This window comes from Mus musculus, chromosome 9 (genome assembly GCF_000001635.26).
Source record: "Mus musculus strain C57BL/6J chromosome 9, GRCm38.p6 C57BL/6J".
In the NCBI taxonomy this organism is placed as follows: domain Eukaryota; kingdom Metazoa; phylum Chordata; class Mammalia; order Rodentia; family Muridae; genus Mus; species Mus musculus.
In genome coordinates this window covers 21,949,008-21,964,775 of record NC_000075.6, presented here as the reverse complement: position 1 = coordinate 21,964,775, position 15,768 = coordinate 21,949,008, and the positions used below count along the sequence as shown (strand labels likewise).

The following is a 15,768-nucleotide window of genomic DNA, read 5'->3' as shown; positions in this document are numbered from 1 at the left end:
TACCCGCCATTCAACTTTGTTTTTTTTATTTTTAAGTATAGAAAGCACAGGTCTGGGGCTGGTGAGATGGCTCAGGGGTAAGAGCACCCGACTGCTCTTCCAAAGGTCCGAAGTTCAAATCCCAGCAACCACATGGTAGCTTACAACCACCTGTAACAGAGATCTGATGCCCTCTTCTGGTGCGTCTGAAGACAGCTACAGTGTACTTACATATAATAAATAAATAAGTCTTAAAAAAAAAAAGAAAAGAAAGAAAGCACAGGTCTGTGATCTGAGCACTCAGAAGCTTGGGTCAGGAGGATTGCCACAGTTCCAAGACGGCCTGGGCTATTTAGTGACATCCTGCATGGAAGAAAGCAAGCAATACTGGAGCTGTAGAGTTGGCAGAGCCCTTGCTCAGTAAGGTGAAGCTCTGGGTTCCAGTCCCAGCACCACATAGGTGGTGCATGCCTGTCATCCCAACACCCAGGAAGTGAAAGCAGGAGGACCAGGAGTCTAACATCATCCTTAGTTATTCAGGGAGCTTGATGTCAGCTTGGGATACACTGTCTCCAAAACAATCAGGGCTGGTGAGACGGATGGCTCAGGTGAGCTGGCTCAGCTGGTCAAAGATTTTTCTGCCAATACTGAAGACCTCAGCTTAATACCAGGAGCACAAGGCAGGAGAGAGCTGACTCCCCAAGTTGTTCTGTGCTGTCCACAAGCATCCTGCTGCATTTGTGCATGCACACACATGCACACACACACAAATGTAATTTTAAAAATAGTAAATATTTCATATTCCCAAATCCGTGTAATTCATAAACAGAAAACACCATAGCACGTGTCTGTCACGCTACACAGCCTGATTCCACTCACACACCCAGTTGCTAGTTGTCTTTAGGATTCTTATTTTGAACTGAGCTGGGGAAGAGATACTGGCTGGAGCGAGAGCCTCTCTTCCATCTGTGGCCTGCCGGCTGCACAGCAGGCTGGATTCACAGATGCCCGGACTAGACCTAGACGGTGAAACAACATAAGTCACTTGTCCGTGACCACATTAGCAAAGCCACCCGAAACAAAACTCTGCTGTCTGCCCCACCCCCTACACTGGTTTAGGCAGTGGCTGTGCCCAAGAAGGCCCCTGTTCCCTTGGTGGCTGTAGCTTATCTGTCCCCAGCCTGCAAGCTGGCCCCGCCCCCTGGAAGGAGCTGCCACTTAGAAGCTCCTGGTCAGCTGTGTCCGGCAGCTGCTGCTGACCCAGCTGTGGACTAGGGGAAAGGGGAAAGAGGAAAGGGAAGGAGAGGTGGGGGGGACGAAACAGGGGCGCTGGAGCCCTGAGCTTCCTGAAGCTAGGGCTGCATCATGGACAAACTCAGGGTGCCCCTCTGGCCTCGGGTAGGCCCCCTCTGTCTCCTACTTGCTGGGGCAGCCTGGGCACCTTCACCCAGCCTCCCGGACCCCAAGTTTGAGAGCAAAGGTAAGAACTGTACATGGGCAATGCTGTGGTCTGAATTCCCAGCCCGAGTCCCAGGGGCTAAATGTCCCCTGAACCTCCAGATGGGGTCCTAGGGGCCAAACTGGTGTCTGAACTCGATGAGGCATCTCAGAGTCTCCTCGCCCTGGAGTGATGCTCAGGGCAGAGGCTTAAGATTGGTTGGTTTGTTTGTTTGTTTGTTTGTTTGTTTGTTTGTTTGAAGCAGGATCTCGCTAGACATTCCAGGATGTCCTGGAATTGCTAGGATGAAAGGCATGTGTCACTCGCCTGTACTGTTTCTGGTTTTGAGGCGGCGTCTGTGTAGCCAAAGCTGCCCTCAGACTCATTATGTAATTGAGGTTGAGCTTGAATTCCTGATTCTCCTGCCTCCACCTCCAGTTGCTGGGATGACCTGCAAGAGCCAACACATTCGGCTCTGTTTCGTGTTTTGAGGGAGTCTGGGATATGGTAGAAATGGCAAGGGTAAGGTAGTGCTAGGTCCGCTCTCCTGGGGGAGGGGATCGAGCTCCCAGAGACTGTGAAACAGACCCGCTGCAGACTGTAAACTCAGTTTGGCGGGCGGATGGTGCTAGGTCCTTTGGACGGCTTGCTAGGAGGAGGAAGGGGGCGGGGGACACGGTTGGCGCTATCGGGGGACAGCCGGGTGCCTGCGGGAACCGATAGGAGGCCGAGTTCTCTGCGCTCACACACACCCGCTAGGGCGGGGCGAACAGCGCTCAACTTGCAGGGTGAGTGGGCGTGCGCACGGAGGAGTAGAACAAGGCAGGCGGGGTCGCTACTCTTGGGAGTTCTGAGGCGCCACTTTTGCAAGACCCCTCGAAGGCCCTTTTGGAGAAGAGGGCGGGGCACTAAAATTATCGGATCTGCACAGGCGACAAGAGGGAGGGTAAGGGCACCGTGGAAGGCAGACCTGGGCTTCCCTGATCTCCCCCTCCCCCCGCCATGGCTATCCCCTTTTCTAGCGGCCCTGCTGGCATCCCGGGGCTCCGAAGAACTTCTGTGCTTCACCCAACGCTTGGAAGACTTGGTGTGTTTCTGGGAGGAAGCGGCGAGCTCCGGGATGGACTTCAACTACAGCTTCTCATACCAGCTCGAGTGAGTCCTCAGGACTGGGTGGCCTTAGGAGGGGTGGGTAGAGCAGAGCTTCCTGGATGGGCCTGGAGACTAGGTTAAGGGTGGGAAACTCCGGGAACGGAGGAGGGGATGGGGGTGGTGCGGATGGTGTGGAGGTCGCCCCTGGGTGGCCGGAGCTGGAATAATTCTTTTCCATCAATGGACTCAGGTATTACGTTGGAATTAGGGCACTACCATCGTGGTAGTCAAAAATGCTCTGGTCCCCACGATGTGGACCAAAGAAATCCGAAACTCTCCAATCACCTCCTGCCCTCCCTACTTGTTCAACCTTTTCTTCTTGGTTCCCCCGATCGCACAGGGGTGAGTCACGAAAGTCATGTAGCCTGCACCAGGCTCCCACCGTCCGCGGCTCCGTGCGTTTCTGGTGTTCACTGCCAACAGCGGACACATCGAGTTTTGTGCCGCTGGAGCTGCAGGTGACGGAGGCGTCCGGTTCTCCTCGCTATCACCGCATCATCCATATCAATGAAGTAGGTAGGTGAGAGGGGATGGGAGCGACATCGATGGGGTGGGGACCGAACTGGGTCCCCGCCTACAGGATCCATTTCACTTTCTGCAGTGCTCCTGGACGCCCCCGCGGGGCTGCTGGCGCGCCGGGCAGAAGAGGGCAGCCACGTGGTGCTGCGCTGGCTGCCACCTCCTGGAGCACCTATGACCACCCACATCCGATATGAAGTGGACGTGTCGGCAGGCAACCGGGCAGGAGGGACACAAAGGGTGAGAGCTAAGAGAACAGCCGCACCCAACCTTCCCAAAGTCCCACTCCTTCAAGTGCCTCTCCCAGTGCCCAACATCCCATCGCTATTTTAAAACTGCTCTCTTGCCTGACATTTAGATATTTAAAAAATGATGTTTATTTGTGTGGGAGAGGTGCACACTTGCCACTGTGCACTTGTAGAGGTCAAAGGACAACTTTTGTGAGCTTTCTATTCCCATCACTTGGGTCCACTGAGCCATATCGTCGGCCCATACCATTGGAGCTCTGTCCCCCGACCCCCATGAGCATTTCTGATGGATGCTCATGCCTCTGGGGCAACCCATCAGAGAGCTTCGGCCCCTTTCACAACCTGGTACAAATTCCCAGATATCAAGATCTCTGTCAGGTGTCTGTCTCTGCCTTTATAGGGCCCACAGCCAGTTCCTGACTTTGGGGTCTTCTATCTGATTGGCTTTGAGCCAAGAACGGGACTGATCAGTTGATACTATTATTTGAACACCCCCAAGTACCCTCCCCATAATTAGGGTGCCTCCGTGAAAGCCCCCAAATCCCTTTCTCACTGGGTGTGTTGGTTAGCTGTCTCCTGGCTCCACCCGCCCCCAGGTGGAGGTCCTGGAAGGCCGCACTGAGTGTGTTCTGAGCAACCTGCGGGGCGGGACGCGCTACACCTTCGCTGTTCGAGCGCGCATGGCCGAGCCGAGCTTCAGCGGATTCTGGAGTGCCTGGTCTGAGCCCGCGTCACTACTGACCGCTAGCGGTGAGGCCCTAGTTCCTCGGGGTGCAGGAGGAGCTGGGCCAAACACCAGGCAAACTCCCTGACCTTCTTGCCTCCCAGACCTGGACCCTCTCATCTTGACGCTGTCTCTCATTCTGGTCCTCATCTCGCTGTTGCTGACGGTTCTGGCCCTGCTGTCCCACCGCCGGTGAGCCCCTCACCTGAGGTCTGACTTAGATCGTCCCCTGGGATCGCCCTTTCTAGAGAAAGCGAAGTTCAGATGGGGTGAGCACTTGCCCAGGGTAACAAGCAGCAGGTCAGTGCTAGAACACACACACTCCTGAATGTCACTCTTGGGCAGTGGCTGGAGTTCCCTTGACCTTAGCGCAGGCTCCTTCCTGCATTCCTTTGTGGGTTCCATTTCCCAATGTCGTCAACTTTGTCAAATCAACCAGAAAGTTTAATGGGAAAGATTTAAGCCAGTGGCTTTAATGATCTGACTAGCTGAGATATTTACAATTCCCAGTGCACTCAAAGCTTTGCCCTTCCGGCTTTTCTGTAAGCACACATCCTGTTTGCCTTTCATGGCTGCGTTTATTTACTTTGTTGAAAAACATGCATGCAATTTTGGTGGTTCTGGGGATCCAACCCATCCCTAGCCTACGGACGGGAATGGTGAAGAGTGTGAGGCAGGATATACCAAACTCCTATGCATCCTTCAAAATTCTGTTATCCTTTGGTGGGGCCTTGCTAATGCCTCCTCCGTAGACTGTTGCTCATTCCTGCAGGAATGCTGAAAGTCACTGTGGTGGTGGGTTTAAGAGGGCACAGGTGAGTGTGCAGTGTCACAGGTCCATGGACTTGTTTCTAACGATTTCAATAGGACTCTGCAGCAGAAGATCTGGCCTGGCATCCCAAGCCCAGAGAGCGAGTTTGAGGGTCTCTTCACCACCCACAAGGGTAACTTCCAGGTAGGTGACCTGTTTGTGTTCTCTATTCTGGGGGCTGCTGCTGCCGCTGCACACTGAAGGTGCCTCTGAGCGCAGGTGTTCTTTTTCCAGCTGTGGCTGCTGCAGCGTGATGGTTGTCTGTGGTGGAGCCCGGGCAGCTCCTTCCCTGAGGATCCACCTGCCCACCTAGAGGTCCTCTCAGAGCCACGCTGGGCAGTGACTCAGGCTGGGGACCCAGGGGCAGATGATGAGGGGCCCTTACTGGAGCCGGTGGGCAGTGAGCATGCCCAGGACACCTACTTGGTATTGGATAAGTGGTTGCTGCCCCGGACCCCATGCAGTGAGAACCTCTCAGGGCCTGGGGGCAGTGTGGACCCTGTGACTATGGATGAAGCTTCAGAAACATCTTCCTGCCCGTCTGACTTGGCCTCAAAGCCCAGGCCAGAGGGCACCTCACCTTCCAGCTTTGAGTACACCATCCTGGACCCCAGCTCTCAGCTCCTGTGCCCTCGGGCACTGCCTCCCGAGCTACCTCCCACTCCACCTCACTTGAAGTACCTATACCTTGTGGTGTCCGATTCTGGCATCTCAACAGATTACAGTTCGGGGGGCTCTCAGGGAGTCCACGGGGACTCATCTGATGGCCCCTACTCCCACCCCTATGAGAACAGCCTTGTCCCAGACTCAGAGCCTCTGCATCCCGGCTATGTGGCCTGCTCCTAGGACTCCAGCCTACAACGTCTTGAACGGGATTGGTGAAGCCATACTTAAAGTCAGAGCTGACCTTGGCCCTCTGAGCAGGAAGAGACAGCCTTGCAATGTTAAGATTAAGAGTTATCTGTCTGTATATAGAAATATATATATATATCGATTTTTCTACCTTGACTTTGTCTTATTTGTGTATGTATGGCGTGAGTGTGGGTGCAGGCATGCCTCAGTTCATGTATGGAAGTTGATTCTCTCCTCTCACCTGAATGCAGAGCACCTTGTTCCTGCCTTATTTCCTGATCCAGGCTAGCTGTCTGTGTGCTTGTTTCTCTCTCCTGTCGGCCTCCCATGTTGCCTTTGGGTTGCTGCAAAGACTGCAGACTGCACCACAACCCTCAGGAGTTCTCTTGCTGGCCCATATTTTAGTTGTTTGAGACACGGTAGCTGAAGGTGACCTTGACCTCCCGATGCTTCAGTCTTTCCCTCCCCAGTGCTGGGGCTCCAGGCATGCTCCACCACGCCCAGCTCAGAGGTGCCATGCCCAGCTCAGGGGTGCCAGGCACTGTACTAGAGCTTCCTGCATGTTAGGCCTCTGCCATGGCCTGGGACCCCATCTCTGCCTGGACCTAGGACATGGAAATAAACAGCTAGCACTGAATTTTTGGATCTGGCGACATGAAGACAGACATAATGGTCAGTGTATATGTCACTAGCTGTCAATACACACTGCTCCAAAACTTAGTGTCATATCCACTGTTGATCTCCTGCCGGACAGAAAACCCAAGTACACAGACCACCAGAGTCCAATGTGGTGAACCAATAGAGCTTTACTAGGCTTATGTTCAGGAATATGGGTGAGGGTTTTTCACGGGAGTGGAAATGACTCAGACAGATAGAGAACCAAGGCTGTCACAGTGAGAGGATTCCCAACCACGGGGCTCTCCTCCAGCTCCCTAGTTTGTTTTTGTCTTTGAGGCAGGGTCTATGTAGCCCTGGTTGGTCTGGAACTTGCCACGTAGAGCAGGCTGTTCTTAAACACATACGTACAGATCTACCTGCCTCTGTGCTAGGACTAAAGGCCTGTGCCATCACACCTGGCCCACTTTGGGTTTTGGAGACAGGGTCCAGTGTGAGCCAGCATCGCTTCCCACACCTTATGTAGCCAAGGATAGCCTTGCACTTGTGATCTCCCACCTCTCCCTCCCTAAGCTGGCCTGTCCTAAGCAAGCTAAATGTGTGCATACTCTATGTGGAGTGGATCCACTCCGAACTGTACACCCTAAATACATGTGCAAGGTCATGTGGATGACTACGTAAGCCAACACATAGAGGTAACTGGGATACGGGCACCCAAGGAATGTGCAAGAGGAGCCAAGAACAGGAGCATACTCGATAGGCCCCGCCCTCAAGAGATGAGGCTGTAGGATCAGGAGTTCAAGGACAGCCTCAGCTAAGGATCTAGTTTGAGGCTGGCCTGACTTAGAGAGCCTGCCTGGATAAAAAATGCAGCAGATAAAAAGACCTGCACTAGGAAACATGGCTGAATCTCATTGACAACGGTGAGTGGGCAAAGGAAGGCTCTGCTGGCCTTACTTATCTTAAAGGTCTCATTACTAATTTATCATTAGTGTGGAGGGCTGTGTGTTTCCACCCAAATGTGGAGGTCAGAAGACAACTTGCAGGAGTCAGTTCTTTCTACCACGAGGGTCCCGGGAATCAGTCAAATTACCGTGCCTGTTGCCAAGGGATCTTGCCAGCCCTGATGACAATAATGCTAGTTTATAAACAGAAAATCTACATTTTTCAGGTCTTTGAATCTGCACCTGTCTCTGAAGTAAGTATCCCATCCAAGGGAGACCCAGGACCAGGGAGGTTGTCACATCCCAAAGTTAAGGACTGGCTTCCAGCACTTGAATCTTTCTTCTCTGGGCTGAGCTTAGAAGCCTGGGCAAGCCATGGGGTGACCTTCATCTCTCCACAGGGTAAGAAACTCACTGACCACTCTGTCCTAGGGCTCAGTTTGCCCAACTCTAGGCTGGCTCGAAGGCAGCAATGCTGTCCCAAGCCTAGGGCATCTGGCTGCAACCAGCACTGTGCAGGAAAATATCGCTTAAGTAATGGCAGATGTGGGGCATCGGCCTCTGCTTCTTTCTGGGTTTCAAGGGCCACAACAAGCCCACAACTGCCATTGGCTCCAAGACGGTGGCTAAAGAAGGCAGCAGTATCCAGAAGCAATGCAGCCAAGTAGGCGGCTTCCTGGGCACTGGGATCCTCTGCGAGATATTCTTCCAGGCCGTCCAGGAGTAGAAGGGATGGGGTCGGTGCTGGGGCCTCATGGGCAGAGGCCAGCAGCTGGAGAAGCTCTTGAATTGAGGATGGGTACTGGAAACGAACCTTCTAGAAGATAGGAAAAGGCTAGACTTAATATAGGAGGTCAAAACTCCCTATTATGGCTACCTCACTTCTATACTTTCCGGTCTAGGCTCTCATGGTCCATATATAAAGTTCCAGGATGAAGCACCAGCTCAAATACTTCACCCTTGTCACCTGCCCTTCTCCAGCAGTTGTCACTGCTCAAGATTATTTAAGGAAAAAACATTTTTTTTCTTTAATACAGGGCCTCATGTGACCCAGGATGATCGCAAACGCGTTTTGTAGCCAAGGATGGCCTGACACTTCTGAGAACTGAATCCCAGGCATATATTATCAAGTCTGGTTAAAGGGATAGAAAGAACCCAGGGCTTCGCGCATGTTAGGTAAATTCTCTGTTCAGTTAATCCCAGTCCGTATTTTTTTGTTGTTGTTTTTGGTGGTTTGTTTTGGTTTGTCACCCATGCTCACCAATGCCGCCCGACCACAGGACGGTCTTTCACTTCATCTTAACTAAACCCGCACTGTCCCGTCCCACGACCCTACTCCGCCTCTTCCACCCACCACTTCCACAGACGCTTTATGACGATTTAGTTGTGAATCTACGATTCACGCTGCCATTTGCCTATCGAACTGTCACTCAGGCGCGAACTAGCCCGCCATTGGGTAACGCATTGCCAGGTCCAGCCCTCCGTTTACCTGGAGCCGCCAATGCTCTCGCGCTGTGGGTGTACTGAGCGGCAGGCTCTGAAGGGGCCTTCGCGTCACGAAGAGGACGGACCCGCGGCCTTCCCCTGCCGCCTCAAGGGCGGCTGCAAACAGCAGCGACGTCTGCGCAGAGCGCGGAGCGCCGAGCAACAGCAATGGCGGCCCGGCAGCGCCATCCTCTCCTGGCCTTGCCGCGCAGCCGGCATTCAGCACCCGCCTCAGCGCCTCCGCCATTTGCTGAGTGCCGCTGACCAATCAAAAGCGATATCTCATCTTGGGCCCGCCCACACAGAGGCCTCATTGGCTATAGTTCACAGACTAAGTTCGTCGCTGGAGCTGTCAGCCAATGATCAAAACACGGAGCGTGGAGGAAGTGGGTACTTTGAGGGAATTGCTGCAAGAAGCCGTGTGATCGATTAAAAGGAAAGGAAGGTCGAGGGTCCAAACGTGCTCCAAAGAGACGCCCAGGCTCTAGGTCGGAGCTGTAGAGAATGGCTCAGTCGTTACGAGCACTGGCTGCTCCTCCAAAAGACCCGGGTTCAGTTCCCACCATCTACTAGGTGATTCACAGCCATGCACAAGTACAGTGTGAGGGAATCCGACGCCCTCTTCTGGACTCCGCGGACACGTGGCACCCATATATTTATGGCCCCGCGCTTATACACACACTCATGTAAAAATAAATCTAAACATTAAAAAAAGTAGAAGCCGGTCGGTGGTGTCGCGCACCTTTAATTCCAGTACTTGAGTGGCAGAGGCAGGTGAATCTCTTAAGATCAAGGCCAGTCTAGAGAAACCGTCTCAAAAAAAAAAAAAAAAAAAAGTAGGTTCCCTTAGATATATATTGAGGTTTGCAACCAGCCTGAGTTACATGAGCACCTATCTTTAAAAATAATAATAATGATGATGATAACCAGACTTTTAGCTTGCCCACCTGCAAAATGAATATTGTGATTCCATGTGATCATTGTAATGCGTTGGTGTGAACAATTGCTGATGTCACCGAAGCAAAGTTCACAGAGACCTGTTTGCTTGTCTCTGCATAGTTGAATATGGGGAATTTTATTTTTTGGTAGGGTCCCAGACATTTTAGCCTGTGCCACTATGATAAGTTAATACAAGGCTGGGGGTGAAATTCGGGGTTTTGTCCATGCTGAGCAGGCACTCTGCCCTCCATGGGGGGAGGGGTGATTACATTTATTTAGTTGGTGTGAGTGTGTATATACTCCCATTGACACAGAGTGCATGCACTCTGAGGACAACTTCTGGGATGGGATGCAGTTCTTTCTACCCCACCATGTGTGTCCCCTGGATGACAGATTTTTAAAAAAAGATTTATTTATTTATTTTATGTATATGAGTGCTCTGTCTTCATGTACACCTACATGACAGAAGAGATCATCAGATTCCATTGTAGATGGTTGTGAGCCACCATGTGGTTGCTGGGAATTGAACTCAGGACCTCTGGAAGAGCAGTCAGTGTTTTTTAACCGCTGAGCCATCTCGCCAGCCCCTGGATGACAGATCTTCAGGGCTGGTGGCAAGAGTCCTCTAAGCCATCTCACTGGCCCCGATTTCTGGGATTTTTTAAAAATCTTTTTTTGTGTGGGCGTGTGCAGGATTACCTGTGCCACCTAGCGTGTGGAGGTCAGTCCTTACCTTCTAGCTCATTTGCACAGTGTGTCTTGTTCACTGCTGTGTATGTCAGACTGGATGACCGTCACAGCCCCACCACGAGACCGATCCTGTGTCCAGTGTTTAAATGGGTCGACTCTCAGGCTCGTGCCTGTACATCCTGCACTGTACATACTGAGACCTCTCCCAGGTTCCCTGTATGAGGGCCCTTTAAGAGGCCTGTCATCTAACTTTCTTTTTGGCCTGGGACCTTCTTAATGCCTGCTTGTATTAAGAGGAGAGAGAAAATTGTGTGTGTGTAGAAAGAGAGAGAGAGAGAGAGAGAGAGAGAGAGAGAGAGAGAGAGAGAGAAGAGAGAATGAGGGCTTCATTCACAAGAGTCTATGACCACACTGGAAAAGTGCAATTCTTGTCAAGTCACTGAATGAAAGAGGAAGAACTGAGGGAACCAAGGTGAGTGGTGGGTGATCCTGATTTCTCAGCCAGTCTCTTCACCCAAACTTGGCTCGTGAGCTGTCACTCAAGCCTGTTTCCCTGGAAACCTTGTCTCCTAGTAACTTCAAAGTGGTACGGTTGCCTGGAGACCCAGGAACAGGGCGGAACTGTGATTTCCTGAGCTTACTCTTTCCCTCTGGGGACAGAAAACAGCTTCACAACATCCCCCAGTACACCCACACACACAGCTGGGCACCCTCACCCTGAGCACACACACACACACACCCTGCACACACACATGCACACCCCAGAACACACATACCATGCACATACACACACCCTGCATGCACACACATGCACACACATGCTATGGCATTCAGAGTTCTATTGCCCCCACACACATAAACAGCTGAACCCTGACACAAAGCATTCCATACAATATTCCCACTTTATACTCCACACCCTGACCCTTGCGCGCGCGCACGCGCACACACACACACACACACACACACACTAGGACACAGGTTGAGAAGACTATGTGGTGGGGATTCTTCAGACATCCTGAGCACAGTTATACTGTTGTAGGAAGTCTGATGCTTCAGCCTCCAGCCCCCACCCAGACACAGCCTGACACTGCAAAGCTTTAAGTGCACAGATCACAACAGCACACTCTCCACGGGTCTTTTCACGTGCCTTACCGGAAGGGTTGGCTCTATGGGCTCTGTCTAGCTCTGGGTTTGTTTATTTGTTTATTTGATTGTTTGGCTGGCTGGTTGCTGGTTTGGTCTCTCCTCCCTCTCTTCCCCTCATCACTCAGGACCCCACCTGTGCCAAGTGAACATGGAGCACTGAGCTAAGCACAAAGAACATGGAACACTGAGCAGAGCACAGCCCTGGCCCTCTTTTTTTTCCCCCCAGCCCCACTTAATTTTTTTGTTTATTTTTGTTTTATGGCTATAAAAGTTTGCCCATATGCATTATGTGGCACTATGTGCACCATGTGAGCCTAGTGCCCTTAGAAGTCAAGGCTGCGCCACCATATGAGTGCTGGGACTGCATCCAGGCCCGCTGCAAGAGCAATGTGTGCTGTTCTTCTCCAGCCTCCCTTCCTGCTTATTTTACTCTTTATTGAATTAACTTATTTACTACTTTCTTTTTTTCTTATGCAGGGTTTCTCTATGTAGCTCTGGATGTCCTGGCACTTGCTCTGTCAGCTAGGCCTCAAACTCAGAGATGCTCCTGCCTCTGCCTGCTGAGTGCTAGGATTAAAGACGTGCACCACTGCTTGTCCTTTTTTCTTTTCTTTTCTTTTCTTTTCTTTTCTTTTCTTTTCTTTTCTAATGTATGAGGACACTGTAGACACTGTAGACACACCATTAGAGGGCATTGGATCCCATCACAGATGGTTGTGAGTCACCATGTGGTTGCTGAAATTGAACTCAGAACCTCTGGAAGAGTAGCCAGTGACCTTAACCACTGAGCCACCTCTCCAGTCCTTCATTTTCTTTTTAAATTGAGACTTTCATCTCCCTAAGTTGCCTAGTCTGGTCTTGAACGTACTGTGTAGTCCAGGCAAGCCTTGAACTCATGACCTTTCTGTCTCAATCTCATAAAGAGCTGGGATTGCAGGCTGCAGTACTAGGTCTGGCTGCCATTTGCTCTACACACACACATACACACACACACACACACACACACACACACACACACACACACACACCATGAATGTGCAGTGCCCATGGTGGCCAGCAGAGGGCATTAGATCTCCTGGAATTGGAGTTACAGATGATTGTGACCCACTATGTGAGTGTTGGAAACCAAACCCAGGTCCCCAAGAAGAGCCGCAAGTGCTATTAACGTCTGAAGGGACATCTCTCCAAACATCATCACCATTACCATCATCATCATCATCATTTTCTCCTCATCTTCCTCCTCTTTTTCTTCTTTCTTTTGTTTTCTTCTTTTCCTTTGAGTTATTTATCCATGTTTTAGGCATATGGCTACTTTTCCTGCATGTATGTCTGTGCATAAATGTGTGCCTGATGCCTGCAGAGGCCAGAAGGGTCAGATTCCCTGGAACTGGAGTTACGGAGAGTTGTGGGTGCTTAGGTTGAACCCAGGTCCTCTGTAAATGCAGCCAGTGATTTTAGTCCCTGAGCCAACTCTCCAGCATTTAAATGTAAAACTTTAGTCATGTTTCTGTGTACCCACGTGTGGCTGTGGGCACTGTTGATGCTGCAGAAGCAGCAGAGGGTGACCCGTGGGAGTGGGAGTCGGTTCTCTCCTTCCACTGTGCGAGCCCTGAGATTTGAACTCAGGCTGTCAGGCCTGGCAGCAGGTCTTTTTAACTGCTGAGCTCTCTCGTCAGCCCCCACTTTCTTTTTAACTTCATTTGAGTCTCTGACTGAACATCACCTGCTTGTAGAGGCTTTACTTGAAAGGTGTCTAAAACTAACGTGTCCCTTCATTTGTTCTGTAAAGATATGCTTCCTTTAAAACTGTGTGTGTGTTTTACCCACATGTATGTGTACCATGTGTGTACCTTGTGCTCCCAGAGCAGAGGAGGGCGTCAGATCCCATGAAACAGTTATGGATGGTTGTGAGCTGCCATGTAGGTGCTTGGGATCCAATTCAGGTCTTCTGAATTAACAGCCTCTCCAGTGCTTTAAATTTTTCAGTCATCATCATCATTGTTATTAGTGTGTGTGCCTGTGTGTATGTGAGTGTCTATGTGTGTCTGTGTGTATGTGCCTTTGTGTGTGTCTGTGTATGTCTGTGTCTGTCTTTGTGTATATGTCTGTTCATGTGTGTGTGTGTGTCTGTGTGTGTGTGTGTGTGTCTGTGTGTCTCTGTGCATGTCTGTGTATCTGGTGTGTCTGTGTGCACGTGCACATGATTGGAGAGCTCTTCCATAGCAAGCATGTTAAGGTCAGAGAACAATTTTGTCTATCTGGTTCTCTCCTTCTACCTTTCCCTGGGTCAACAGGCTTTGCAACATGCATCCATAGCTGCTGAGCTATCCGCCCTGCCCAGTTTTGTCTTTGTATCTCAGGCACCTCCAGGTTGGCCTCCAGCTCACTGTATCGCTGAGAACAACCTTCAGTTTCGAATCCCACTGCTTTCATCTCCCAGGTGCTTGGGTTACAAGCATGCGACATCATGCCCGGCCACAAGCATTTATCATGTATGGAGGATGAAATATAGACAAATGCTCTACCACTGACCTCAACTCCCAGCCCTGGAGATATTTGGGAGTTAATTTGTACCATCTACCTGAGGTTATCCACTCATGATGTGCATCTAAACAAGACTATGCCGCAATCCTCAGCAGACCAGTTCTCCTTCAAGCCTTTAAGACCTTCCGTTGCCCTCCCGCAGAGTCAGCACCAAGGACAGAGGCGTCTGGGTGCTGTCCACGGTCCTGAAACTGTGATTCCCTCCCTGACCGGCCAGCAACTTTTAAGGCCCGTAGGCCTCACAAATACAAGGTGTATACGCTTTGCAAGCAGCCCTGGTCGGGTAAGATAGAAGCTCTACAATCAAGTGGCCCTTCTCATGGCTGATCTCCCCGTGGCCAGTGACCAGTCCCTCCACTTCCCGTACCACCTCCTCCTTCTCTGCTTGCTGTGTCATTCACTGGAGTCCCAGCCACACGAAGATCCTAGTTCTTTCCTGGAGAAATCAGGCATGAGGCCCAAACCTCAGGACGTTTGCACTCGCTGTCTTGTGTACCTGGGATTCTTACTGCCACACACGTACACACACACTTTTCAGATATTCTTGTGAATTTTTCTTCCCTCTCTTCTCACCAATGCTGTTTTCTTTTCAGTGGATTTTCAGAAAAGCTGTTTCCATTTCAGAACTCTTGCACACACACTTTCTCCTTTCCTGGTATGTAGCTCAGGCTAGCTTCTAACTCTCCATTTAGCCAAGGACAATGGTGAACTAGTTGTCTTCTTTCTCCTCCACCTCCCAAGTTCTGAGATCGGGCATGTGCCACCTCCCACTCTGAAATGTTTCATTACCTTTATTTACTTAGAGCATGGGAAGTGATTCTACTGGCATGACTTGGTTCTCTCTTCCTGCCCAGTGGTTCTGGGACAACAAGCTCAGGTTTGGCAGCAAGTGCCTTTACACAGTGAACCGTCTCTTCAGCCCCCCCCCCCATTTTTTTTAAACTTAGAAACATTTAATTTTTCTTTTGTGTGTGCATGCCATGTGAGTGTAGGTGCCCGAGAGGACAGAGGAGAGCATCAGATTCCTTGAGACATCCTACATGAGTGCTGGAACAGAACCTTGCTCAGCCACATCTCCAGGCCCTCTTTAAAAAATTGTCACCATCACCATCATCACCACCATCATCATCATAGGGAGAGAGACAGGGAGCATTGCCTCAGTGTACAGATAAAGTTCCTGTAATCTGTCTCTTCCTCTCACCCTGGGATCTAGGGCTGGAACTCAAGTTGTCAGACTCTGAGAAAAGTGTGTTCACCTGCTGAGCCATGTCCCTGGTTCCCATCCCTTACCCCTTACATCATCTTACAACCCCCCCCCCAAGAGATCTTAAGCCCAGGTATTGGGTGTATATCTGTAATCCCAGCACTCAGGAAGCCGAGAGCATATGGTCATGGGTTACATAAGACCCTTCTCCTAATCAAACAAATAGAAACCTCAAGCCCTTACCTAAATAATTGAAGCTAGACTCTCCAGCTTGGCAGAGTTTCAGCTCTGAGGCTTTTGTGGAAGGTGGGTAGCAGGGTCTCAGGTAACTTGCTATGTAGCCAAAAAATGATCCTGAACTCCAGATCCCCCCACTGCCTCCACGTGGCACTCGGTCTACAGCCATGCGTCACTCACTATACCCAGTTTATGAGACGCTGAGGACCTCACTGCCTCTCCGTGGTTGTCCTTAGATACA

General features: G+C 50.9%; 2 protein-coding genes and 1 long non-coding RNA gene across 6 annotated transcripts; 2 read left to right on the top strand and 1 right to left on the bottom strand.

Annotated features, from left to right (window-relative positions):
* Nucleotides 1–1,199: 1,199 nt before the first annotated feature.
* On the top strand, nt 1,200–5,879 carry Epor (erythropoietin receptor). Of its 4 annotated transcripts, NM_010149.3 has the most exons (8): nt 1,200–1,459; nt 2,440–2,572; nt 2,910–3,085; nt 3,171–3,328; nt 3,933–4,086; nt 4,165–4,252; nt 4,928–5,015; nt 5,106–5,877. In NM_010149.3, the coding sequence occupies exons 1-8, from the start codon at nt 1,345–1,347 to the stop codon at nt 5,715–5,717; spliced, it is 1,524 nt and encodes a 507-aa protein (NP_034279.3). In that variant the 5' UTR covers nt 1,200–1,344; the 3' UTR covers nt 5,718–5,877. The 4 variants fall into 4 exon arrangements, 3 of the variants coding, with proteins under 3 accessions (NP_034279.3, XP_017168619.1, XP_006510061.1); XM_017313130.1 differs by lacking the exon at nt 1,200–1,459 and having other exon boundaries at nt 1,477–2,572; nt 5,106–5,879; XR_001778795.1 differs by lacking the exons at nt 1,200–1,459; nt 5,106–5,877 and having other exon boundaries at nt 1,477–2,572; nt 4,165–4,329.
* Nucleotides 5,880–6,505: 626 nt separating this feature from the next.
* Nucleotides 6,506–9,023, bottom strand: Swsap1 (SWIM type zinc finger 7 associated protein 1). The gene is made up of 2 exons (NM_025870.1): nt 8,772–9,023; nt 6,506–8,099 (listed from the first exon to the last, which is right to left on the bottom strand). The coding sequence occupies exons 1-2, from the start codon at nt 9,012–9,014 to the stop codon at nt 7,506–7,508; spliced, it is 837 nt and encodes a 278-aa protein (NP_080146.1). The 5' UTR covers nt 9,015–9,023; the 3' UTR covers nt 6,506–7,505.
* On the top strand, nt 8,770–9,492 carry Gm45914 (predicted gene, 45914). Its single transcript, NR_132099.1, has one exon. It is a non-coding gene; the product is annotated as a predicted gene, 45914 (long non-coding RNA).
* The last annotated feature ends 6,276 nt before the right edge of the window (nt 9,493–15,768 follow it).